At 39.3% G+C, this 26,541-nt stretch overlaps 1 protein-coding gene across 1 annotated transcript in view; it reads right to left on the bottom strand.

Annotated features, from left to right (window-relative positions):
- The window catches only part of LOC146167007 (serine/threonine-protein kinase D1-like), a 46,185-nt gene that overhangs the window by 2,760 nt on the left and 16,884 nt on the right, over positions 1 to 26,541 (bottom strand). Inside the window, exons 12-18 of the mRNA XM_083389414.1 lie at positions 23,999 to 24,120; positions 18,671 to 18,771; positions 16,506 to 16,573; positions 5,250 to 5,417; positions 2,911 to 3,072; positions 1,168 to 1,266; positions 561 to 668 (exon numbers count right to left, since the gene is read on the bottom strand). Of these exons, the coding sequence (XP_083245540.1) occupies positions 561 to 668; positions 1,168 to 1,266; positions 2,911 to 3,072; positions 5,250 to 5,417; positions 16,506 to 16,573; positions 18,671 to 18,771; positions 23,999 to 24,120 (828 nt within the window). The remainder of the gene's footprint in view (positions 1 to 560; positions 669 to 1,167; positions 1,267 to 2,910; positions 3,073 to 5,249; positions 5,418 to 16,505; positions 16,574 to 18,670; positions 18,772 to 23,998; positions 24,121 to 26,541) is intronic.

Genomic DNA, 26,541 nt, shown 5'->3' with positions numbered 1-26,541 from the left:
TAGAAATGGTTTAAATTACATAAGGTTTGATTACATTTTGACCGCATGGCTGGCACCTTGTTTCCACAAAAAAGGGCCGTCGCACAAAGCTTATATAGTATACCTTACTAAGAAATAAAATTTTGGTGACCATTTGTCCACAAAAAGTTTTTTTTTCCAGTCTATACAAGGATGTGGATGACATGGAAGTCAATAAAAGAGGGGATACGGGGAATACAAAACGGTTACCATTCGCAACCCCCGATAAAAAGTTAAACTTGAAAAAAAAATTGAGCCAGTTAGGAAAATGTTCAACGGTACTCAAATATATAATAATTTTTTTTTAAATAATAAATTAATTTGTGCTATAACTAACACTAAAGAGAATACCTATAGCTTAAACTAAACAAACGAGAAGTGTCTTATTCTTATTAAAACCTTTAGAATAAACTTAAGAAAAACGGAACAAAACGAAAAAAACACACAAGAGCCTGTTGCGGTTAAAATGTCCAGGTTAAGCGCGACGTTCGTACCAAGTAGGAGTCATACACCATATAAACACACACAGTAATTGTACGCACCTCTTTCCTGAGAACTTCCGGGGCAAGGTAGGCAGGAGTGCCGACCACTGAGCGACGAAACGACTTTTGGCCGATGATGCGCGCGAATCCGAAGTCGCACAGTTTCAGCTGAAAAGAATAGGGAGAGAAATCGTAAACCAGGACTTCTTGACCTTTTTGGTATTCCTAATTTGAGCGAGGAAGTAGACTAAAGAAGGGTGCCACACAAATTTATGAAAAATATTTAAAGATATTTGGAGAGAGGTATTAGGTGTTTAAAGACCTAAAATTGTAGGGTAACTCTGGTTTAAAGTTAAAGCAAATTTTGGTGTAATAACCAAGTAAAATGACTTGTGAACGATTTAATTTAATTTAATTTGCTTATTTTGGCATAGTAATGACGTCACTTGGTATCGGTTCAAATCGGATAGCGATACTTTCGTCCAAAATATCGATGTATCGGACATTCTCAATTGTCCAAACGTGGTGGCCAGCGTGTATAATAGATTCTCCAAAGTTATCAAAATTACTATCACATTGTTTCGCAACACCAAACGTTTCAAGGAGAAACGCTCGATAATACAACCACAAAGCGTCTCTTTTCATCATACCAAGGTTATCATCTCACCTGTGGAAAGGGGTCGTCGCTGGAGAGCAGAACGTTCTCTGGCTTCAAGTCGCAGTGGACCACGTTTTGCTTGTGCAGGTAGCGAAGCGCCACCAGGATCTAAAGAGAGAAGTTTAATAGGGAAAGGGGAAATATCCGGTAGTTTTAGGACTGAACTGAATATTACTATGTCAATTAAATAATATCCCTTTTAAATATGCATTTCAATAAAAGGTCTGATTTGCTAAGTAGCTGTAACAGCAAGCATGTGCAGTGTTTTTTTTAAGGTGTAACGGTCCCTCGAACCGAAACGGTCCTCCAAATTTCTCCAGCGGTTGCCCAAATTTTGGACTTGCAACTTTTTGGTATTTAAATGAAACACTTGCGGTCTCTTAAAACTACTTAGCGGTCACCCAAACCAAACCTTGAAAAAAAACCTGAGCATGTGTATAAATTTTGACTTTGGCTCGTTACGATTATCTTTAAATAAGCAGTCTTTACTATTTAACACCTTTTGATGGAATATAATACTCAAGGAAAAATAGTAAAAGGAGTTAGAGGTATGGCCTTTTTGTATAGTGTCATCGGTAGTTCTATTCCAAGTGCCAAGTGCCTCGCTGCAGACTCAAAGTTAAATGGGCTACGGTGATTTAACGTTTCTATTCAACGTTATAAAACTCATAACTCATATTTATTTTGCGATTGAAAAGTGCTAGCCGATTTTCTCGTGTAAATTCGCCGGGATCGTTCGACAAGACGGAACGAAATCATTCAACCTATTAACGATTTTGTAGGAAGAATGTTTGATTTTATCGGTTTGCTTCACCACTGAGCCCATGTATCTTAGTTGGGCAGCTCGTGGTATGACCCCAATTCTTAAATTGGGAAATTTGCCGAGAGATTTATACCAAAGGTGAATGACAAATTGGTTAAGCTCACGTCATAACAAGACGTTACACAACAACTAGTGTTGAAAACACCCGATGTTTTACGACTCGTGCACCAGTCCAATAGGCAGGTGAAATTCAGTCTAATCGCACGAAACGTGAAAAAATGCGTTTAGTTGGTTTAAAATAGCCAAATTTCTATTTCAAAGCACATAAAATTGACATAGTCTGTTTGAACAGAAATTTGCCAGACAATTATCCACTCTATTCGACTATTTTTTCAATCAATGGCTTTAAAATGCGACTTGCAAGTTGAAAAGTTTGCTATTCCCTGGATCGGTCGATAACATTAAACCATTAATACGCCCACAGCCACTTCTATCATGCGCATGACTGAACTATCCACATTGTTCTTTTACGCTAAACATCACTACAATTATGTATGATAAATCAATACACAAGTCCTGATTTAAAATAGAAGCAATTAGACGAAAAAGGTCATAAAACCGTGGGGCTCACGCGGGCCGCAATAAAAGGTTGCCGTACGTTACGCAGGCTTGGTTTAAAGCGGTGCTTCCCAACTTTTTTCAGTTGGCGACCAAATTTAATGCAAGTTTTATTGTGCGACCCACAATGAGATATGACCATTACGTAAAACCTGCCTTTAACACTGGCGTACGTACTGAAATAGTTATGCTACACAACACATCTAATTGTTACGTATTTGTTACATTGTTGCTAAATGTAACGTAATGAGAATGCAATAGTTTCCCGATCTAATAAAAAACTGTAACATTTAGAAATGCTTTGCGACCTGCCAATTGGGAAGCACTGTTTTTTTGAGTATTAAAAAAATTGTGTCTTTTCTTCCTCCTACCTGTGTGATGAGGAACTTGGTAATTCGCTCCGGAAGCCTTCCCTTCTCAGAAGAGAGGATCATCTCGAGCATGTCTCCGCGCAACTTCTCCATGACGACGAAGACCTGCTCCGGTGTCTCGAACATGTTGTAGAGCTTCACGATCCCGGGCTGGTCCAAGCACTGGACAACACAAGTTGGAATTTAGAGTTCCTCAAACTAAAAAGTCCTATAAATTTTTACAATCTATAAGAATTAAAAGTACATCTAAAAGCCATTGTAGACTCTCTCGACCAATGATACAACCAGGTGAATGAATGTAGAAAGCATTGGCGTATGGATGTTTCTCGACTCGCTTCTCTCTGAGCCTGTGTAGCTCAGTTGGTAGAGCGACGGTCCCGGTATGGCTGAAAGTCGTGAGTTCGAACCTCACTGCAGGTTAGTTGTTTTTCTACCCTGCCTTGCTTGCATTATTGATCGACAGATTCGGTGCGGTGTACTATGATACGAAAGCTGCAATCGTTGGTCAAAAAGCAGCTTCCGAGGGTCAGATCACAGTTGTCAACAAACACATGTGTGTGTGTGTCTTTCATTCTATATAAGAGTTGTTTGGTTCTTAGCTTAACATCCTGTAAATACATTAATTAATGACTTGTATTACTTCGATTTTAAAATAACACTAGTTACATTAAAGTAATTCTTGCACAGTGTTTTGTTTTAATTTGATTCTTGTTTTAAAACTTGGTGAAATGGTTGGTCTGTAATTATACAAGAAATCAAAAGTGACTAAGCACTGGACAACACAAGAGCGTGGTTAGAAGATTTAAGGCAGGGGTTCTCAAACTGGGAAGTCCTACAAATTCTTACATCCTAGTATAAGAGTTGCTTTGGTTCTTCGCTTAACATCTTATAAATACATTAACTAATGACTTAAATTAATTAAGGCACATCGATCTTAAACTAACACTACAGTTGCTTTGAAGTAATTTTTGCACAGTGCTTTGTTTTGATCCATGTTTTAAAACTTGGTAGAATGGTTGGTCTTCAATTATCCGAAGAAATCAAAAGTGGTCCGCCAAAAAATGTTTGAGAACACTGATTTTGGAAGCTTAGTAAGGTAATAAAACGCAGTCAACGGATGATTGGCTGATAATTCGGATATTTTTGGTTTGGAATCGATCCAGATACCATAGATGAGGTATTGCTACTTGTCCGTTACTATAGGCAGGTATCAGTACCGATCTAATGCCAAACTAATTTCGCAATTTCTGCAATGCTGTGCAATTCAAAGGAATAGCTTGAAAAGTTAAATTTATTATTAATGAAAATTAATATTTATTCCAATTAGGCTTTCTAAGTTCTAACGCTTAAGTAGATTTCTGCCTAAAACCTTGAAAGCATTGGCTTACATAATAATCACGTAACTTGGTACAGGGCCAAGCCGTACCCTTCCAAAAATATTTGAGTATCGGTAACGAGTACAATATCGAGTTTGGGGCATTCCTATTGCTGGCTAAAAATGGCAGTAGAAACTAGAAAAGCTATATATAGAGACACAACACCTATTTTTCCATATAGAAAGCAGCGCTCTTCAAAAAAGTCCATTAAGCGTATGAAGCGAAAACAAAATATTAACTTAACTGGAATCTCCCAAAGTCCGCCCACACAAGCGCAGGTATTTGAAGAAATGTGTCAAGCTTTACGTTTTTTGGAGAAAAAGTCTGACTAATCTTCAAATCAGAAAATTTTCACACAGACTACTACGAATAATGAAATAAATGCGTTTCAAGAAACCACGCTATGCGCTATAAAATGTACCCAACAAAACAAGATCTAAGGTTCACGGCTTTGACAAATCACCGAACAACGAATTCTACTTAAAACCATTATGAAACGTGAAATAAAACAGCGCAAGAGGGGAGAAAAAACGCATGTTAAAATTTCTCACGCATCTTTTGAACGTACAGAGAAGAAGCATGAAGTTAAAGGAAATAAAAACAAGGTCTGTGTGGTCTGACTCGGAAACATTGAGTAGGTTTATTGAAGTCAGACTAGAGGCAGTACCAAATACAAAGACGAAATGGCCACACATCGTATATTGTAAAGGTGGCATACCATATGGTGTAACATTTTCAAAACAGGTCACGTAGGTGGGTGACTTTTATGACACCTCTATGAGTGGATTGCTGTATTTCAACCCTATTTTAGTTACGCAAACATGTGGAATACAGGTTGTAGAGTCGGAGCCAGACGCGTATTGGGGTTGTTTTAACCGACTTCGCAGAACGGCTTAAACCTCTTGGAACCAACTAAGTCAAGAACAGGTGTAGAAAAAATAAAAAAAATAAACACGCGTTTACCTCCAGGATCTGAACTTCATGCCGGAGCTGGCTTTCCTCTTTGTGCTGAAATCGCAGTTTGTCGACCACTTTAATGGCGACGTCGAATCCCTTCTTGCGGTGCTTCCCCCCGTAGACGATACCGAACTGACCTGAACCAAGCACCTCGTCGGGAAAGACTTGGTAGATCTGAGGAGAAGGGTAACAGATTGAGTTTATGACTTTTTTGTTTTTTAAAGGTACCGTCGCCGCAGAGGTCGGAATGCACCATTACATATAATCATTACACAAAGTCAAATAAATGGCTGTCCTCCTTAGCAAAAAATTTACAGGTTGTTCGGGTAGTCAAAATCTCAATTGATTACTCAATTGAAAATTGAAAGTTCAGCCTCCATAACTGTAAATGCTATATAATTTTGCACTCTATTTTTTTGTTTTTTAAACATGTAGCCTGTAGCATAACAGTGTTTCTTTCTCAAAACATGTTTTGTACCAGAAAACAGAGTTTTATTTGGCTGGGTCGCCGACTGCTGTAGTTCACACTGTTGTATTTATTAAGACTGGTTCTAAGCAAGGTTTCTCTAAAATTTAAGATAATTGCGTAAGCAATACAAAGACATAGATTATAATAATTACATTGGAACTTATTGGCTTCAGAAACTTTAGTATTGAGTCAGAGATATATAAAGGCTGTACTTGCGCAATTTTCTTGAGCCATGAAATAAAAGGCTCCAACTTGAGTTTTAATGCTTGGCTGCCAAGCGGTGTCAGCGACATATTGTCGGTCATTTTTTACGGCAGATTTGTTGGCAATTTACCCTGGCCTAGTGCATGGTCCAACCGCTCGGCTTAAAGAGTCTGTGCATAGCAGCCTTAGTAGCCCTTTTACGCTGCGTGCCAAATATTCGTTGTGAATAACCGCATACATGGTGACATAGCATACATGGTGACATATTTGTTGCCAAAAAGACGCTGGTCGCTTTATGTTAAATGCTGATAATTCGGATGACATCAAAGAGTAAAATTTGCTAAAAATAAAAGCCAACTTGTAACAACGCCGCATACCTTGCATATTGTTCGAGCGCTTTGACTAATTGTAATGACATCATCAGTATAACTTGACACATAATACACTGACTATATAAGTATACTTATATATACTCTATACGAGAGGCCCCGGGCCGTTTTGGTGGAATCACAACTTTAAGTCCGTGCTTTGCGAATTTGTTTGTCTTAGGAATCTGGATTAAACTTCGGTTGATGGTCGAAGAATTTACACAAAGTAAGAAGATTACACAACTGGGATAATAACACGTAGTTGCGTGAAATTTACATTTCTAAATGATAAAACAGTAGCGGTATATCACTTTCACAGGATTTTTGCTCTTATTTTAAAGGGAAGCTATATCGGGTTATTATTTCTATATGCAAAATAAGCAACGAGGTACATTTAGAAACGGCGACTTTTGTTTCGCCATTCGTAAATTACATCCTTTTGTGAATATTAAAAAAAAATGAATTGTATACTCCACTTAGGTTTGATTTTTACGTAAATATCAGTTGTGCTCCAACCAGTTTACTGCATTTTGTTTGAATTGCGTTCATTTTAAATCAGCTTATCTTGATTTTGACTTATTTTGACAGCTCTAACGAGTTTTATTCAGATTTAATTGGCGTAGTTTGCTAATAATTATAAACGTTATTGGCGAATTTTCAGGGAAAACTGTGGAATTTCCGGCGAGTACAACCCAGATTCCAACCACCTAGGAATCAAATATTTCAAAAATAGCGTATGCTCGAAAAGTTCGTCACTTTGATCTTGGTAAAAACCTCGTCATTTCTTGCTACCAAAAGGGCAAAAATACTTGGAAATGAAAGTCGACTGCGGGATAGGATCTCACGAAATACGAGGTGATCTCCACAGGTCGTACAACACTCGAAAAAAAGGCAACGCCAAGCTTTCCCAGGTACCGCGAAAAAGCGATTAGCGAAAGCCGCAGACCAGAGATCGAGTTTCGTCAAGTGCTCGTCGGTCTTCCAGCTGTGACGCGTCATCGCAGCATCGCGCGTCATCGCATGACGTACTTGCCATTTCGACGAAGCGTGATGGCGCGCGTGAAAAGTTAGACGCTACGCGTATTGGCCGTGTGTCTATTGTAGTGGCGGGGAAGTTTGAGGTGCGATTTAACCAGGTGGAACGATTAAGGTGCGGCCTTTGTTGTTTGCTTCACTGCGTTGACGTCACATCATTTAAACACGCATTTAAATCGCTCTTTTTCAAAAAAAGGCAAGAACGGTGACATCACAATTTTGCAAGGCTTATTTTTTTAGATTTTTTTACGTTCAATTTTTATTGAAACCCCATACCTGAAGCGAATGAGTATGACAAAGCATTTAAGAGCATTTATTTGGGAAATATTACACCAATTTTAAAATCTTATTATTTCAAGTTTTATTTTGAATAAAACGCTGTTCTTTATATCCAAGAACGATATAAAGATTACGCTCTGTACAGCTGCTATTTTATTCAGTTGACATCATCGTCACTTCAAGAAGCTCAAGTCCCTCTTTCACAGCAACGTCTTGGTTTTGTATTCTAGCAACGAATCAGTACACAACCGCCAAATACTGCAGTTTTACCAGCTTTCTTACCCGTATAAAAAACAGAGCTGTGGAGTTTAAGGCAAAAAGCGGAAACGGTAATATTAAAGCGGGTGCGCAGAACGACCTAATGTGACCCACTGACCCGGTGTCGGCTTAAAGCCCTCGGACTGCGGTGCGAGCCCAGGCCCGGAGCTAAAGTTTAGACACGTTTGCTGGACACGACCGGCGGCCCAGGCGCGTGCGATTGTCATGGACGAACAGCGACCATCGCTGCACTTTCGAGACGTTTCCCTGGAGTAAGGCGCTTTTCGCCACGTCACTGCACGACTTGACCGGTTGTGGTGTGACAGCACAGTTTGGCAAGGGGTAGAATTAATTTCCTATTTTTCTCTTACTTTCTTAGTACGTAATATGCGACAATATTAACAAAAAGTTACCTATGGACTAACACGGCCGCTTGGGGTGTCGCTAGACGATGCTGCTAGTTGCAGTCTGGCAAAGGGGTAGAAATATTTTCCATGTTTTTCTCTGTTTCTATGTACGTAATATGCCACAATAATAACACGAAATGACCTATAGTAACCCTTCCTAACTTAAGCTGCAATATTACCGCCACTTACCGGTTGAGAAAGATTAGATTTAATTGTCTAAATTTTAATTTTTGTAAATTAGTTTTACTATTCTTTTCGTTTTCGTGTTCGTTTTACCGTCTGTTTTTAGTCATATTGAAAATAAACCGAAAAAATGGTTAAAACAAGACCCTGCTACTATTTCCCAATTATGTAGACAAGGACCCGGGATGAAATTCCTACTCCAGAAACCTGGCTGGCGTGTCGCTTTTACGTGAGGCGGGCGATTGTGTAAATATGACTCGCACTATAGTGATTTAGTTGCACGATTTTGGTTGTGCACCGTCACACATTGGATAACGATTATGTGAAAAAGTAAAAAAACACGACTTTTCGAACTAAACCGAATAAAAAAATAATATTAACGTTGGCTGCAACTTTGCGAAGTGTAAATCTGCTTCCAGACACCGCATTTTGATGATAAGGTATTTTTCGAAACGTTTTGCCTCGAAATTACAAAACAAAAAGCGGGAATCCAATTGAACGAACTCTAGTTATAAGACCGCAATAAGAACAACATCGACGTCGGAATAAAACACAGTTCGGAATAATACCAAAATATTAGGACTACGGTAATACCTAATAGTCGAAGTACCGTCTAAATCGGAATAAGTCCGAAACCTGTCGGAATAAGACATAAATGATTTAGGCCTAAACAACACTTTACCTAACCACAAACCCCACCCCTAAGTATATAACTAAATCCTCTTTAAATTCAACCCTAAACATTTTTCTAACCCCACCCATTGCCCACCAATAACTCTAAACAAGGCAAACAATCCGGTGACAAAACAGCGGCGTCCTTGCGGCGCCGGTCAAACTAGGGCGTCTAAACGTCGACACCAAAACGGCCGATGCTAGACCGACGGCCCCTGATCGACCCATACCTTCTCCCCACAGTCCAGGCGTTATTTTTGCCGTAGGCCTTATTCGGGTGATTTTAGGACGTATTCCGGAAGATTTAGGTTATTCAGGTGATTTTGATCTTATTCTGTACTGGATATTGCGTATTTAGCTTATTATGTAGTTGATCTTAATACTATGGTTTTATAGACTTTTTTGCTTTGGGTATTGTTGCTATTTAGGTTTTATTATGTGTTCCCATTTGAACCGTTGATATTTAGACTATTTCAAGGCATGAACTCAAATGAACGTTGCGCTAAATGCGGTTGTTTGGAAATAGGACGAACTTTTGCCAGTGGACTGGGTAATTCCAAGGCGACAAGTCGTGACCCCCCTTTTTGTGGGTTCTTACCATTTTTTGTCCTCCCTCACGTTTCACAAAAATTAAGTCACGGCAGGCTACATGAGAGTGGGATGTCTCTAAATTCATGATGAAAACCACCAATTTGAGTATAACCGACGTCTAATTAAAATATCACACGCGCGTGGTTACCACCGGAAGAGTGCTCCGTACCACCTACCAACAGGGGGACGAGATCAACGAATGAGAAACCCTGTTTAGTCGAAAAGTACGGCACCGGTCAAACTAGGGCGCCCGCAAACGTCGACACAATAACGGCCGATGTCAGACCGATGGTCCCTGATCGACCCACACCCCCTCTCTACAGTTTCAGGCGTTATCTTTGCTATTTATGCCTTATTCCGATATACGTATTTGGCTTTATTATGTCGTTGGTCTTAATATTATCGTTTTATAGATTTTTCTACTTTAGGTATTGTTGCTCTTTAGGTCTTATTGTGTGTTCCCATAAACAGTTAGTAACTAACAGCCATACAAAAAGAGCCTCGGGCATAGTACAGCAGTCGATCTACTACCTAAAAATGTGAGGCGATTTTCGGATCGGGTTTTGTGGCCTGATTTATATCGCGCTCGTCACTCCCAACCACTAGCGTTCTTTTACGAGGCCGGAAGCAATTAAAAAAGAGGTTACCCTTTTCCTCTAAAACGTCCTCAATTATTATTTAACCCCCCTCCCCCTGTACACCCACGCACTCGTTTTCCTGCAGACGCAAAAATTAACTGCTTCCGGCCTCGTAAAGAACGCCAGTGGTTGGGAGTGACGAGCGCAAAATAAATGAGGCCACAAAACCCGACCCGAAAACCGCTTCACATTTTTGGGTAGTAGAAAGAATGACATTGCCCCCCCAAAAAAACATTTGTGTTCAGTGAGAGATTTGCTTAAAAGAAACAGCCAACATATCAAACAAACGAAAACTGAGAAGATTTATTTAATTAATGTTTCATTCGACATCGGGTAGATATGCTGTACAATAATATACCAGAATGTATATACTACTTGAATTTCGTGCAAACCCAAATAACTGACCATTAGTATACATCTTTGTTAGGAAACAAATTTTGCCCGAACACTTTATGACAGCTTCAAGGTAATATTTAAGACCTAACCGCAACTAAATTCTTTTTACGCGTTGTCAAGTGATAAAACTGCAGCAAAAAAACATCTCAAACTAAAAACGCGCAATTTCTGCACTGCAAGCATAAAGCGTCATCAGCTTGGCACATGATTGCGATACCGATACCCGTTACTTCGGACAAAAAGTATCGCGATGGGAGCCGATAACAAATGACGTCATTATCATGCTAAAGCAACCAAAATAAATGGAATCGCACAGTTCAAATATCATTTTTTCCAGGTAATTAGGTTAGATTTTGCTGAAACTTCAAAAAGTTGCTCTCATGTTGTTGACCTGTTTTATTTTATTTTCTATGGGCAGAAATCCCTGCGTAAATCAAAAAACACGGCTGGAATCTATATAAATTTGTGAATCGGGTGTTATCGGACGAGTACCGATACTAAAACTCGGCTTCTGGTATCAGCTGCGATCCGATATTATCGGACACCTCAAGTTTACAGTTGTACGAAAGTCGATTATCCGCAGACGGGTCATGGCAGGTCTTGCGGAGAAAATCTCAACCGTTTCGATTTCTGGCCAATGTGGCTCGTAACCAACAAGAAAGGTTGAAGAGTTAACGACCACGGTGAATGCCACGTCAGCCATCTCAAAAACGTCCAAGGTCGTCATGGTTTAAAACGATTTCTCCACTGCTTTACGACACAGTTCGACGAAGAATCGTTAAAAACGATTTAATACCGCATTCCACGCGCAAGGCGTTGCTTTACATAAGGGGGCGTCGCATTTCGCAGCGATAGTAATGCGCTAATAAACCTTTTAGGGTTGAAAAGTAGGGCATATTTCGAATTTTTGTTTTAGCTGAAACCGAATAACGTAACCGGGATTATTCAACAAAAGTATATTTCGTATTTGCAGATCAAAGCCCATAGCGACTGTTGATCAAATAAGTAGTAGCAAGGGCAGATTATTTTTAATATCCTACAATACCAGTCCATATTTAAGCTTTGTTAAACCAGTTTGTTAAGATCCCGCTTTAAAAATATCATATAGAGCTGGGTTCGAACAGGGGCCCTTCTGCTTTCCTGTGGTGCATAAATCGTCCACGAGACTACAATATAAATTTACTCGACAGGTTAACTTGTATTTTCAGTTTCCATTATGATTTTTGAAATTTCGTTGACGCCTATAAACGTCAATTCAGTAGGGGGGGGGTGCACAAACTGTTGAAAGCCTAAAGGTAGACAGCAGTCACGATGATAGCTTGAAAATCACTGGTAATATGTGTCGTTATACAATAATTGTTAATACCGACAAGCTTACTGCGAGGCGCGCACTCACAATACGAACGGCTTAGATTCCATTGTATTCTAAACCAGTTTTATTTGCCAACCGGGCTACGCATCTCGTTCAAGTGCAAAAAAGGGGGAAAAGGATAAAAAGCGGCTTCCGACTTGCAAAACTAACACGTTGGTTGTTTGTTCGCGCGTGTTTCGATTCCCGCCTGGTTTGTTTGCGTTTCGGTTTAGCGACAAAGCACCTCGCGTTTTCAAGTATATGTTCGCGCTGCGCTTCTGCCAAAACAAACTCCAAGCAGCTCACGTGCTGGCCACTTTAAATTGCCGGCCTTGTTTGTTCATACACGGTTTTTACCCGAACTTTTCCCAGTTTTGTTCAGTGGTGTAACCTAATGGTAATTACATCAGGATTGCAACACAATTTTATCCATTTAAATTGAAGTAAATATAAGATATGCAAAGACTTTTTATAGCTTTTCAAAGACATAAACCTAATCACTTGACGCTTTTTGAATATAATTCATTCTTTCAATTGGTTAAAAAGTTTATTTTAATGTAAATTTTTGGTTAATCTATTGCTGTTTATTTAAAAATCGATGGCTGCTCATAACCTTAAGGTTAAAAAAGCGTGTTTATAGAGTTGGTGAAGCCGATTCTTAGCTGTTTTTCAATAAGGTTCTCAACGAATCACTCTGTGAATAGTATTTATTTTGGGGATTAGTTAGTCTTTTAAAGGATTTAACGTTACAGCTAATAACGCTGTTTTGCCTCTTTGCTAACACACTATCTTTTTAATCCGAAACCCTTTTAAAACTCGTTTTTATCTTTCTATATATTCTATTATAGTCAATAAAACGGTCCCAATTTTCTTTTAGTAGCAAAATGGCAACGGTACGGTAACCGGTTCTGGTTTGGTGCCGGGGCGCGGCCCAAAAGAAGGCACCAAACTTTCCAACAGGCGCGCAAGACGTCAGTGGCAAGTATACTGACGTAAGGCTAATTTGCGGCGTGCGTACGTCTCGACGTCCATGGGAAATAAGTCTTAGGCGCGCGAAGGCAGTGATTACGGGATGTGCGCTTCGCTGAATGGCTTGTTCTTGTTGCTAGCAGGTGGTGAGACCGCAGCTTAGCCGTCGGACGGAAAGTTTTGGCGGTTTGGGCGATGGAGACAAGTATGGATGGATAACGTGGCGCAGCATTGATAGACTTGTATAAAGAGTTAACCCAGTTGGTTGGCCAACTTTTAGGGTCACGAGCAGCATTTTTAATGTAACATTTAAATAAACCACACATGAGGTATGTTGCTGTGTTTAATGTGTTAAAAAGTGTTGCTTAAAACCACAGTAACAACCAAACGTTGTTCTGTCAAACTACAATGCTACATCATAGTAAGTACCAATTAAAACAAGGCTATGATAAAGCAATACTTTTTTTTTTAAGAGTTTGCAAAATGGAATAATACTCCTCAGCTAGTTGTGCCACAAAAACACATGGGAGACCCGTCTGATAACCCTTTGAAATGGCGTCTTGAAATTGTAACCATATTTTATTTTCGATAAGTAGTTTGTTTCTGACAAAACGATCTTAGCTTATTTTAATACTAATTTCGACCAACAATGCACGCAAATTCATAAAAGTTGTGCTTGAGTGAGATTCGAACTTAAGCCCTTAAGCATACGCGACGATTGAGCTGCAAAGCATACGACTGGAAGTTTTTAACAGTCACTAAAGTACCAGTTTTTTTAACTTTATGGCTCAGTGCGTTGGTAAAATATAATTTCAAATTGGCAATCTGACATTCTAACTTGCACAAAAGTTGAATTTTCTACAAAATCTAAAGCGAATTATTTAGAGAATTACATAAAAGTTGCATAAATTTGAACCCGTTGAATAAAACAAAAACAGCAGATTCAGAAAAAACAAAACATATCCCCGGCACGTAAAGCATTACCAACCAAAAGCGCGCGCAATAAACTCAAAACAATGCACTTGTCTCCCATTACGATCCCAAAAAATCAGGGTCGCGTCAAAACGTATATCAAGGCAACAAATGCCAGCCCTGCGCTGGGAATTTTTTCGGCGCCGAGCTGCTTAAAACTCCCCCGGGAGCAATCTAACACCAATTACCGGGAGGCGGCAAATGGCAATTTCGCTCTTGTCAATTTCGCCTGCTGCGGACAAATCGATGCTGAAACCCGATTAAGCGGTGGTGTCAAATCGATTTTCATCCCTTGCGATCGAAATTTTCCCAGTTTGGAAAAGTAGAAGTTTAGCGGCAAAATCAGGTGGGGCGCTATTTGTAAAATCATTGGTTATGTTACTGATCCGTTTCAGGGACCAATTTATAAATATACTTGGGTACACTATGCACGGATCTGTAATGTAGCTTGATAATTAATTGCAAATCCAAAAAGGTCATGTAGATCGACATCATCTTGATTAAAACGTTTCGATACAAGCTTCTTTTAGTATCATCTTCAGTTGAATGTATTTTTAACTGCAATTCATAATCACGCTAAATTTATAAATAAAAATCATAAAAATGAGGACGTGGTACGATGGAGTACTTATTGTTGTCACTCACTTTGAAAGAATCCAAAACTCGGTTCATTCTCGCTTATATCAAACCTTCAACCGAACAGGGGCGAAAATTAAAGGACTCAAAAGCAGTGATGATTAATTATCACCAAAACTCACACAGTCGTCAAAATGCGAGGTTTAAAGAAAATTTCACTTTCACACAGCAATCTGTTTAAACCAATGGTGGTGAACTGATGGCCCGCTTGAAAACTTAATATGGCTTGCCTCAAAAGTTTGTTAAAGCTTAACATTCCAAATGACGTCGGACTTAATTACAAATGGCTAAAAATTTACCACTTTATTTATGTGAAACAACACGCAGCAATTGTCAAGTCCTCGACCAAACACAATGTTCAAAGAACGTAGTACTCGGTAATAGACCGAGACTTGTTACGCAAACATGTTCGTACTAGAGATTAAAGCAGGGGTTCTTTAACTGGGGTCCATGAAGCCCTTTATTAAAATATATAGAGAAAAGTGTTGAATAAAAAATAAAACGTTTTTGCACTAAATGTATATTTAGACTCCAATACACTTTTTAGGGAGTCTGCGGTAAAAAAAGTTTAAAAATCCCTAGTTTAAAGGGACGCTAAGGAGTGAGTGTCACAGGCACGGTGGCTGCCTCTTTGCTACGAGAAAAATTAGCTGCCGTCTGTAAATGATCGACGAGGCGCTTCCCTGTTTGAAGTCAAACATTGGGTCGCAACGCGCGTCTGAATCAACACACGACCAAACATAACCGGCGACCTGCCGTGGGAAATTCACGCACCATCTTTCACCAGCGGCCGGCGTGCGCCTGTCCCTGGCACATGCGAAGGTGCCTGTGCGCGCCTCAGTGTAAGTGTGTGTATGTGTGTGTGTGTGCGTGGTACGCGACTGTCCCGGCACGATGCATTGCGTGGACAGGATGACTACTTTGCTTTTAGTGGACGGGATGACCACTATGCTTGGGCCATATCTGGATAAGCAGGGTTTTAAGTTGAACCTTATGGGTTTTCAATGGTTCGATTTTGCAATATAACGCAATCTCCCTTCGAACGTTTACGCGGGCCTTTTTTCAACTCTTCCTCCGTGGTTTTTCGCAATGATAAGGGGATGCTCTTGGACGTTAAAAATTAAACTAGCTAACTGGAAGAAAAAACTCCCAACTGGGTGGTTCATCCATTTACGAGCCCTCATATTAGGATGTAACTGATAATTTTGAAAACACCCGAGAATATATATTACGTGCCAAAGCCTCAGTTGACAAGACTGTTTTTTCCGGTGTTATACGGCGGGAAGGTGACACGCTGTCAATTCGAAAATCGCCTGACTTATGTTCATGTTACATAAGTTTTTTTGCGTGGCAAAATCAATCTTCCTTTCAAACAATCATGGGAACTCAACAAGGATAAAAACGGCGGTATTCGCTATTTTCGCTAAAAGTGTGTTTGCCGGATTGCTAAAGTCAATACAAGAATTGTATAAAAATACCAGCTGATTAGCGGCACAATTTTCGGACATAATGTGCAATCTCGACGCTTTAAGGTTGCCCAGGTGTAATCGTTCTGGTGATATAAACTGGCAGACTATATCGTTTAATAACATAAAGAAGGATCAATGATCGTATTTGGAGCGTTGGGCATGTCAAGCAACGCCTTTAGGGGGTTTAGTCGCATTTTTCCGACAACAGCGACCGCATAAACCGGCGAAAAATGCCTCGAATGACTCGCAACGCTACAAAACGGCGTCCTATACACCACTACAAAATATGTACCGCTTTTGCGCTGCTGTTTAAAACGACAACACAAAATGACACGCGGACGACGCGTGATCGGCCGTCTGCTCACCTGGCTGATGTCTGTTGCTTTTTCGTCTTCCGGGTCGCGCCGCGTCAGCGAGATCATGACCGACACCTCTGCAATGAAAACAATGTGGGGTTAGAACAGTGGTTTCTCAACATATGGGCCGCGATCCAAAATTGAGACGCCGCTTAATTTGGTTGGGTCGGCGACTGCGGTGGTTCACATGTTAAGATTAAATTAGATTGGTTCAGAGCAAGATTTCTCAAGTGTTTGACAAAACTCTGGAAGACATGCAACAACATAAGTCATATTAATTAAAAATTATGTTTCGTGGTTGGAGAGAATTGGGTCACCATACCTTCGTTGGTATGTAAACTCCGGGAAAAAGGTTTTATTTGGCTACTTTAGACACACCTATTTAATGCTTTATGTAATAAGGGTACAGGTTGCAACATTGGTGTTACGCGTATAGAACAACTGGCGCAATTGCAAACTTTTTCTGTAATTATTTTTTCTTTGGTTACACAGTTACAAAGTTTGACTCCAATCCAGGACAATAGATCAAAACGAGGAGCATTTTAGGCCGTTTCACTTCAATAAAATTTGCAATCTTGACATTATAAACATGTGAATTAAATGAGTTTGGGAAATCTTTCTACTAATGTGCGATTGAGTTCGGCGTGTAAAATTAGATTTTGAAACAACAAATACATTGTGTCACGGCTTTATAATCAGGCCATATTGGAATCAACGGTAGGATACGCGTGCGCTCCTTCAATTAGCTTAGCATTATCTTTTATTATATCACCAGGCTGACTACTAAGTCGACGAATTCCTAGTTAATAGGAATTATGACAACGTGATACCTTAATAACCGCAAATACATTAGATTAGACGGCCTTAAATTTCGGTTACGGTGCGACATTACCGAACATACGGCGTTACTAGATATGGATCGGAACATTGCATCAATTTGCTCGTGCACGTTTTGTTGGGAAAACGACAACCGGCCGTTTCATAATGTCAGTTAATGCCATTTACAAATCTGCAAGTCAGCAAAATAAACCTTCCCAAGCGTTGAGAATCATAAGTTTGCAGACAACGTGAATAAGAAACGTGTGCGAGAGTGGCGCGGGTTTTCATAACAAAATTTCCATTTTCAGTACTGTACTATTTTTGACCCGAGTGTCTCTTACCTACTGTATATACGTTTTTTGCGAGGAGGTATGTCCAGTATACGTAATGTATGTTTACTGGGTTGTTAAAAAAACATTTTTTTTGTCAAATTTCAGTGGGGACCCCCTGAAATTGTTAGGTTGCGTCCAAAAAACCCACAAAACAAATCTGAGTACGTTTGGTTCATTATTAACCGTGCTACCTCTTAATTTGTAAATTCAGATTTAGGCTAATATTTTTGAAAAAAATAATTTATCCCCTACCTGAAAAACATTTTTTTTTTCTTTTTCTTTTTTACTTTCTTTTTTTTCTTTTTTTTTTCTTTTGCTTTGCAATTGAATAGCTATAAATAAACCTGTTTTTCAGTTTAAAAGTGAGTAGACATGGTATAAATGTCACACTTTAACAGCATTTGTTAGACTGTTTTATACGGGTCCTACCTTTATTCTCCATGTTCACATGTCTGCTTTGGAATGACGTTATGCATCTGATAAACTGGCCTAGTAAAATTCTATTGACAAAGGTGCTATTTATTTTAAGATACTTTTTTGTAATTTCCCCAAAGCACTTGCTAGCTTATGTTAAAATATCATGCATGATATGTCGTCGTTTTTTAATTTTTTTTAACCAAAATGAATCAATAGCAACTAAAAATAACGTGCTTCTTTTTTAATCTCCGGAAATATTATTTCGGTTGGTTAAAATAATTTTCCCCAGAAGCTGAATTCCAATATTGGTGACCTGACGTAAAATCCCACTGGTTTATGACCTGAAAAGATTTTTTATTGAGATAAACAATGCTTTTTACGATGACATTGACAATGTCAAATATTGGTTTGCTTACGCGTTATGCCCCCCTAAAAATTCTGCTGATTAAACCAGGGTTTTACGTCATCGAATGTCAAACAGAAACTGGTGACACCTTTCGCTTTATCAAAAGTGTGGTGTTAAAGTGGATGCCGCCGGAACGTACAACGGTAAACTGTGTTCTTGGGTGGGTTTTGGGGCTGTGACCGAGGGGGGGGGTGACTTACTTCTTTTGACCCCTGTTCCCGAGGGGTCGTGCTGGGTCTGGTGATCCACGGGGGTGAGGGCGTGAAAGATGTGGTCGTGCCATTCGCTTATGTTGTTCTGCCTGAAAACAGCAACAAGAAACACGTTGAGTTAAATGCACTGGTGTCCGCCAATAACAGACCGGAGGCGATGCTGGTATAGGTGACGAACGTGGATGTGTAGAGCATTTTCAGACGTCCTGGATTTTTCATAGCGTCAAAACGCCCTGGAATTTTACCTAGTTAATAAATGAGCAAAATAATTTCTGTAGCACAGTATTAGTTAACCAAAAGTAATTAAAACTTTCCTGAATAACCATACAGGCACGAGGTCATAGAATCCCAAAAATATATTTTTTATGTTTTATGCAATTTTGTTTTCAAACTATTTCATTGGAAAGTTTAACCCAAAGGTACGAAAAGAAAGTTTAACAGGCGAAATTATTACAGCTACCAAAAGTAAAAGTGGCCCTTTTGTTGTTTTATTAGTTCGTCCGTGCGTCGCTTGTAACGCGGCGACGACGTCAAAGCTTAATTTATCGATTGTCAAGCGAACGGTGGTCGGGCGTTAACCGGGTATTCCCAGAGCAAAGCGAAAGTTCCCGGCTAACGTTGGACATGTGCTTCATTTATCCGGTTTATATCAGTGGTGCGAATGTCCGGTTATATCGGATGAGTACCGATACCCGATGCCAAGTGGTTTAGTGTCCGATACTAGAGTGCAGTGTTGTAATGACTTAAGTCATTGACTTGACTTAAGTGCACCTAAGTCACTGTTTTTAAATGACTTGACTTGACTTAAGTCTTTTGACCAAAATGACTTGACTTGACTTGACTTGACTTGAACTTAAGTCATTATGTCAAATAACTTGGGATTAAATTTAGTGTTTTTCATTAAAATTTATTTTAAGTTTTGCACATTAAACACTTTAAGTGCTGTATATTGCGTTTGTGTTAGTTTTTTAGTTAAATTGTTGCTTATGATCGGACAATTTTACCAATTTAAATAGTTTAACAATTTACTTTTATGTCAATGACATGACTTGAAATTGACTTGCTCTCATAATGACTTGACTGGGACTTAACTTGGGCAACCTACGACTTGGACTGGGACTTGACTTGTTATTTTCGCAAAATACTTGACTTGGACTTAAGTTATTTTTGAAATGACTTGACTGGGACTTAAGTTATTTCAAAATGACTTGTTTACAACACTGCTAGAGTGGTATCCGTGCCGAACCGATACTAAATTATTTGCGCATAACAGCAATGTTTTGGGATCCAACGTAAAGTTTTCTACCGTTAAAGGCAATTTCCGAGAAATTATTACATTAAAAATACAACATAAGTAGCGCAAAAGCAAATTTGGGCATTATACTTTCAAAATCATTACCATGCCAGTTTCAGTTAGACCAATTTTGTTTATTTCACCATAGTAATGACGTCATTTTTGGTATGGGATCGGATCGACATAATTTTTTTCAAAATATCGGGTATCGGAATTAAATATCAAGTATCGGACATCCCTAATCAGTGGGAATTATAGGCTTGGTGAAATACGGTTGATGGGGTGCATGTGTGGCTTTGAAGTTCTTCCGCATGATATTCTTTAGCTTATATACGCATTTTGGTATGGTGTTTGTTGTTTCTCGGCAGTCCACGCCATTTGATTTTAGTTTGCTGGAAAACACATAAATGGCTTTAAATAACAATCAGTCAAATACATTTTCGACTGTGACAAACTCGACCATAACGATTATATGGCACATATCTTGTTATTTGAAGTTGAAGTCGAATATTAAACATAGATATCATAGGCTCAAAAGCCACCCGGTGTATACCGAAGTACAGTGATAAAAATTTTTCCACCAATTATAGGATACTTTTTTATTTAAGATATTGTGTTTTCACACTTGTAAGTTACATTTGCTATCTAACTTGATCCAATACGACAACAGGGGAGCCTTTACCAACACTACATCATACAATAACTATAAATATCAAACTTTAAAATTGCGCACGCCAAGCAAAACGTTGAGAAGGTCCTAATAGCAACTGTTCTACTTTCGAATTCGAATTTATTATTTATCACAGTGGTTCTTAACCAGGGTTCGATCGAACCCTTGGTGTTCGACGCAGCTGTTTCAAGGGTTCGGCGAGAACGTCCTTTGAAACATAAATGCTGTTATTTCAAGCTAAATTCGAATCTCGTGCCAAAGGTGCCATGTAACGTTATAAATTGAAAGTTCGGCCAAATTAACCTAGATAAATGCAAGTTTATAATTCGAATATGCCCAGTTTCAGCTGCCAGGAGGATGAAACGAATATTGAGCGAAAATTTCGGGTTCGACAAAAGCTTGCAGAATGACATAGGGGTTCGACAGGTTGCCAAAGGTTAAGAACCACTGATTATAAGGTAAGGTGTTCACATTTACGTCCGTTTAAAAGGCTTTGTGATCTAAGAAACTTTTGCTTCAGGCTAAATCTAAAATATCAAAAACAGTTACTTCGCTTTTTGTCGATTGAAAGCGCAGTTGCTCAAATTACAACCCCAAAATCGCAGAAAAAAGAGAGCGACGGCATTCTATCGCGCACAGGGCAGACGAACGGAAAGATCCCTTGACGATAATTACCGCACCAGGGAGAATCGGTTCGTCCGTGTTTCGCGGTAATTCCTCCACTCTTGGCGGCCGGTTTTTAAAACTGTGGCAAATTTTGAGTGAACCCGAGCGCAAACGCATCATTTGAAAGCAATGTCAGTCACCTATTGACTTGAAACACGCCCGACAACGACCTCCGCTATAGTGCTTTGAGCAAGTCAAATCAATTGCAAAATATAGCTAAAGTCGATTTAACATTTAGCGCATTGAGTTATTTTGGTTCAAACTAATTTAACACTTAAAACGAGGGAACACATTTTAACTTTTAACTCACAACTTATTTGTGCCAAATTTCATTTATTTTGTAAGAAAGATTCGAGTCAATTCTTTTAGGTAGTTAACTGGCTCTTTTAGGATAGTTAAATTGTTTGTATTTCTCAGCAGAATAAAACAAAACATTAAAACACGTGTCTGTAACTGCAAAATAACAGTTCTGAGGTGATGATCACCAACAATAAGACAAATGTTTCAATGGTCTTTTGGGGGGTACACGGAGCTTAGTCAGGAAGTGAAGCGCAAGTAAGTCAAGACTATGGAAAAACCCTTAAATATCCTTTATTTGAATACAGAGCATAAAAGCTATGACGAATAAGGAACATTTACTTGTGGATTGAACAAGCTCTGCTTGGCCCAGTTGTAAAGCCACACCGCAGAGCTCAAAATATTAGGTATCTAGGTGTGGCGGACGGTGTGGTACTTAAAAACACATCAGGGGAACGCGGAGAGGCTGACGTAAAAAGGAGAAATGCACTCTTTGGGCTTTGGCGACCTTTAATATCGCAGCCGGCAAAATAAGGTCGTGGTTCAATTTTTTGTAAAGCTATTGCGTTGCTTAACGCGACTTGGGTCTTTAAATCGTATTGACCCGATGTCGTAAGACAAAAATGTTCCCACAGAAGTACTTTAGTAACACATTAAACTAGTTTCGCAAATACAAATATGATGCTTTATTGTCGGATTTTTCTAAAAGGTTTTATTTTAGTGTTTCCCAAACTTTTTTGGCTCACGGCCCACTAAGAAAATCTTAACTATTTCGCGGAAAACTTTTAACACAACAACAATAGAGTAATTTTACAATCGCCCTTAACACACGACAAACAATAATATGTAAATGTCTCAAAATGATTAATTTATAATGAATAGGGCGTATTTAAATCTAAAATGCTTATGTGCATGCCTATTGGTAATACAAATACTCTAAGAAGTTGCGCGGCACAATTGTCAATCTCTCGAGGCATACTAGTGTTGGGAATCACTGAATCCATGTGCATAGAAAGGATTCATTTGGCTACCTGTCACTTTCCAACGCCGCATCTTGATTAAAATCGAAATTGAAAATAAATAAAGGCGATTTAAATCACAAGGGGTTCTCAAATCCGACAGTTCGATACAGCGTTAATGACAGCTTCGGGCCACGGCGGTCCAAAGCGATTAAAGATCAATAAAGCACAAGGTTCATCGATCAAATCGCCATCGAGGGCTCCATATTTGCGGCAAGAATATGACAAGGGGTTGTCAGGCTGCGGGGTACTTTTGCCGTGACGTCATATTGGCCATAGTGCCAGGATACCAGAAACAAGGGTACTCGAACCGGCGTTAGGCAAATATTAGGTCCCGCACATAAGTAGGTGAGTTTTTATTTGAAGCGTTTAAACCAGTAGGTTGTTTACGGTAGTACTTTTTAATCAAGTTCAGTGGGCCCCAGTTGGTGCGTGAACGAGTTGTAAGGGTTCCGCGTAACTTCGTAAATTCATGTACTTGAACTTATATCATAGCACAGCCGTCTCTATGAATTTTAGTGACAACAAACATTTGAGTATATTTTATACAAGACTGACATGATTTTAGGAACAAAAGTTTTGCTTTAAGGAAGCAAAGGGGTCTGCCAGGTTAAAAAGTTTAAATAAACAATAAGTTGTAAAATTTTTACATCCTGCTAACAAAATCGACCAATTTTCTCCTAAAGCATTGTAAAAGTTAACGACCTCAAATTGCCGGACAACTGTTACACGGTTCCTACGCATTTTTAAGTTGAAAACGAACAACATTGATTTAGGCTAAAAACGAATAGAATATTCCTGCAGGAAAAAAGGGGCATAATCGCCCGATTCCAAGTTTCTATCAAAGAGGGTTAAAGTTGGGTAGTAATGAGGCAACAGTCCATATTTAGTTTTGAGCAAAACTAACTTTTAATGCCGGGGCATCGACTGTGAACCTATCAAAATAATTTCGAAACACAATACACGTTTTTTAGTGATTTCAATAAAAACACTAAGCCAGTACTATATTCGATAAAATCGACATTTCGCTGTTTGCAAACGTTCCAGCAACACCATATGCCATAATCAGGGGAAAAAAATTTATCAAATATAATGGCCTTTAGTTTACTACGAATTGTTAGAACATAATGACTTTAGTATTTGTTTAGAAATCACTGTCAAAAAAGAGACTTTTGCGTCGCGACGCAACCTCAAAAACCTATAGCAGCAGCGAATACAAAGTAAACGAGCCGTAGAAAGCGTCCCAACCCTTACCCACACCCCAACCCCCACCCACACCCCAACCCCAACCCCCACCCAACCTAGCAACGGTGCAACACAAAACAAAAACACGGCGAGGCTCTACCAGGAAAAAAATCAAAGTCACTCACCCTTGCTCGGCGTCGTCACACACGAAGAACTCCAGGCCCGAGGTGAGAATCTTGAAGTGAACCGGCATGCCGGGCTCTGACGTCACCAGCACGATGCTCAGCATCTCGCTCAAGGGGATTTCCTGTGGGAGACACGGAAATGTTGTGATGGGGCGGCGGCTTGGTTACAGGCGTGCGTGGCTTTTGGGGCGGAAAAGGGGATTAGGAAACTTTTAACAGCACTTTTGAGAATTTTAGAAGTGTTTGGGCTTCGAAGAGTGATTTTGTGGTTAGGTTTTGGTTTGAGGTTTTTCGCTGAATTCCGCAACACGATTAAAATATTTAAAAAAAAAAACGCTTAATATTTAATTTTTTTCTAATCATTTTTATATTCAAGCTGTTTTACAAGCAAAAAAGTTTACCTTAATTGGATTTCAGGTGATATTATTAAAATGTTACCCTGAACCAGCAACTTACATTTATATAAGCGTTTCTACACACCCAAAGCAAAGCCAAATTATTTCTTCGTTTGAACAAAAATTAAGGGACAACGTTGATTCGAGGCAATAGCGTAAATATGATGTGGACATCAAGCCTTAAAGCCAAAGACAGGCAAACATTTAGCTAAAGAAACCCGATGTTAAACCTATTTTGATTGCATCAGATGGACAAGCGTTTATCCGATTAGGGAAACAAATATTGAAAGATAACCTGGTTATTCCAAGGCTAGCCGATTGAGTTATATTGGCGATTATGGATGTTTAGGACTTTAATGATCACTTCCTTAAAAAGGTGGCTATTTTACAGGCAAGGCGTGACTGTATCTCTAACGACCACTAATATTAATTAGCCGCATAGTAACAATCGGATAGGGTAAGTTATTTCCACTTGCGGTTGGCAGGTTACAACGCGGCTATTTTCCCCCCATATAGTTGTTGGCATTCCCGTTAAGGTTAGTTACGACTGGCGTGGGCCACTAACGTTGTTTAGAATGCAAGTTTCAACAGGGTTTCTATTTTTTACTTTTACGGATCCAGAAAACTTGAAACTTCGGTTTCGGTCATTTGCAATTAGGGTTTAACGGCGCCGTAAAAACGCCTTTTAGCACCGATGAAGCAAATTGGTTCAGGGCGCAATTCGCATTAACAAAAAGTTGTTTACAAAACACAAGTGAAAATGGAAAATGCCATGGTTGCAAAACGGATAACAGCGTTTTCGTGAGGGTTTCGATTATCAGGGTTGCCCTACAGGAAATTAAAGCAGAAATTCTCTATACTTGCTTATAGTGTTCTGTAGTACGACCTGCAACATTATTTTACATGTTAAAGCCTTTTCATTGATAAAACCCGTGGGAGGAGAAACAGTACATTAAACGTCACAACATGAAAGTGCGACTTTGTGTGTGTGTGTGTGTGCGTGTGTGTGCGTGTGTGTGCGTGTGTGTGCGTGTGTGTGCGTGTGTGTGCGTGTGTGTGCGTGTGTGTGAGTGTGTGTGTGTGTGTGTGTGTGTGTGTGTGTGTGTGTGTGTGTGAGAGTGTGTGTGTGTGTGAGAGTGTGTGTGTGTTGCGTGTATCTTGCAAGTTACAAATTACACGCTTACATTGCATCTGCGTGTGATGAGAGGAATAAGAACTGAAACCAGCACCAGGCGAGCAAAACAACATGGATGGATAGAAGGACGCTTGCAAACCCAACAGGATATCGGCTTGGCTCGTTTTATTTACCGCAAACAGCGCCACAAGGCAATAACTGGTGTTTAATTATTATTATCGGCCCGGTGTTAAATACCTGCAAACCTTTTAAATGCAGCGCGTCGAAAGCCCTGTGCGGGTTTCAAACGCTCCGCAGTTGGCACACACAAAAAAGCCTCGGAATTTTAACGATGGAGGAAATTGCCGACGCCGCCTTGAATTACTACACAAGGATGTTTTCCCATATAAAGGCCGTTTTAAGTTCGGCGAAATCAAATGAAAAATCGTAAGATGAAGAATTGGGTGAGCGATGTTTGCACGAGTACAAAGGAATTATGAAATAATTATTTTCGATTTGGCTCCGTTAAGCCTTCACCAAATCATCTTGAAAAAATTGCAGGTGGAAAGAATACCAACAAGAATGAACAAAAAATACGCCAACTATTTTTTCAGGTATTCTGTAACGCAAAAGCAGATCGTCTTAAAAAGCCCAAAAAGTAAAAAAATATATATTTTGAGAAACTTTTAGAAACAAATATATCGTGGTACGACGGCGATTTGAATATCTTTCAAAACTGTATGTACCAAATATAAACATAAATCGCATTGTACACCGATGTAAATAAATTTCACAAAAAAAGGCCTATGGTGATATTTTCAATGATTAACTTTTTCGTCTTTTTTTCAGCGTCTAAGCAAAGAACTATAGTTCTATAGCTGTACCTAGTTTTTCAACACAGCTTGGCAAACTTCGCGATAGTTATTGAAAACGGAACCGCTCTGGGCACACGTTAGTAAGAAAGAAAAATTCGAAAAACACAAATGGTTAACAGAACATAAAAGGGTTATTTTCTTTTCCAAACGAATGACAAC

Source organism: Ascidiella aspersa, chromosome 1, assembly GCF_963924565.1.
Source record: "Ascidiella aspersa chromosome 1, kaAscAspe10.2, whole genome shotgun sequence".
NCBI classification, from domain to species: domain Eukaryota; kingdom Metazoa; phylum Chordata; class Ascidiacea; order Phlebobranchia; family Ascidiidae; genus Ascidiella; species Ascidiella aspersa.
This window is presented reverse-complemented; position numbering and strand designations above follow the sequence as displayed.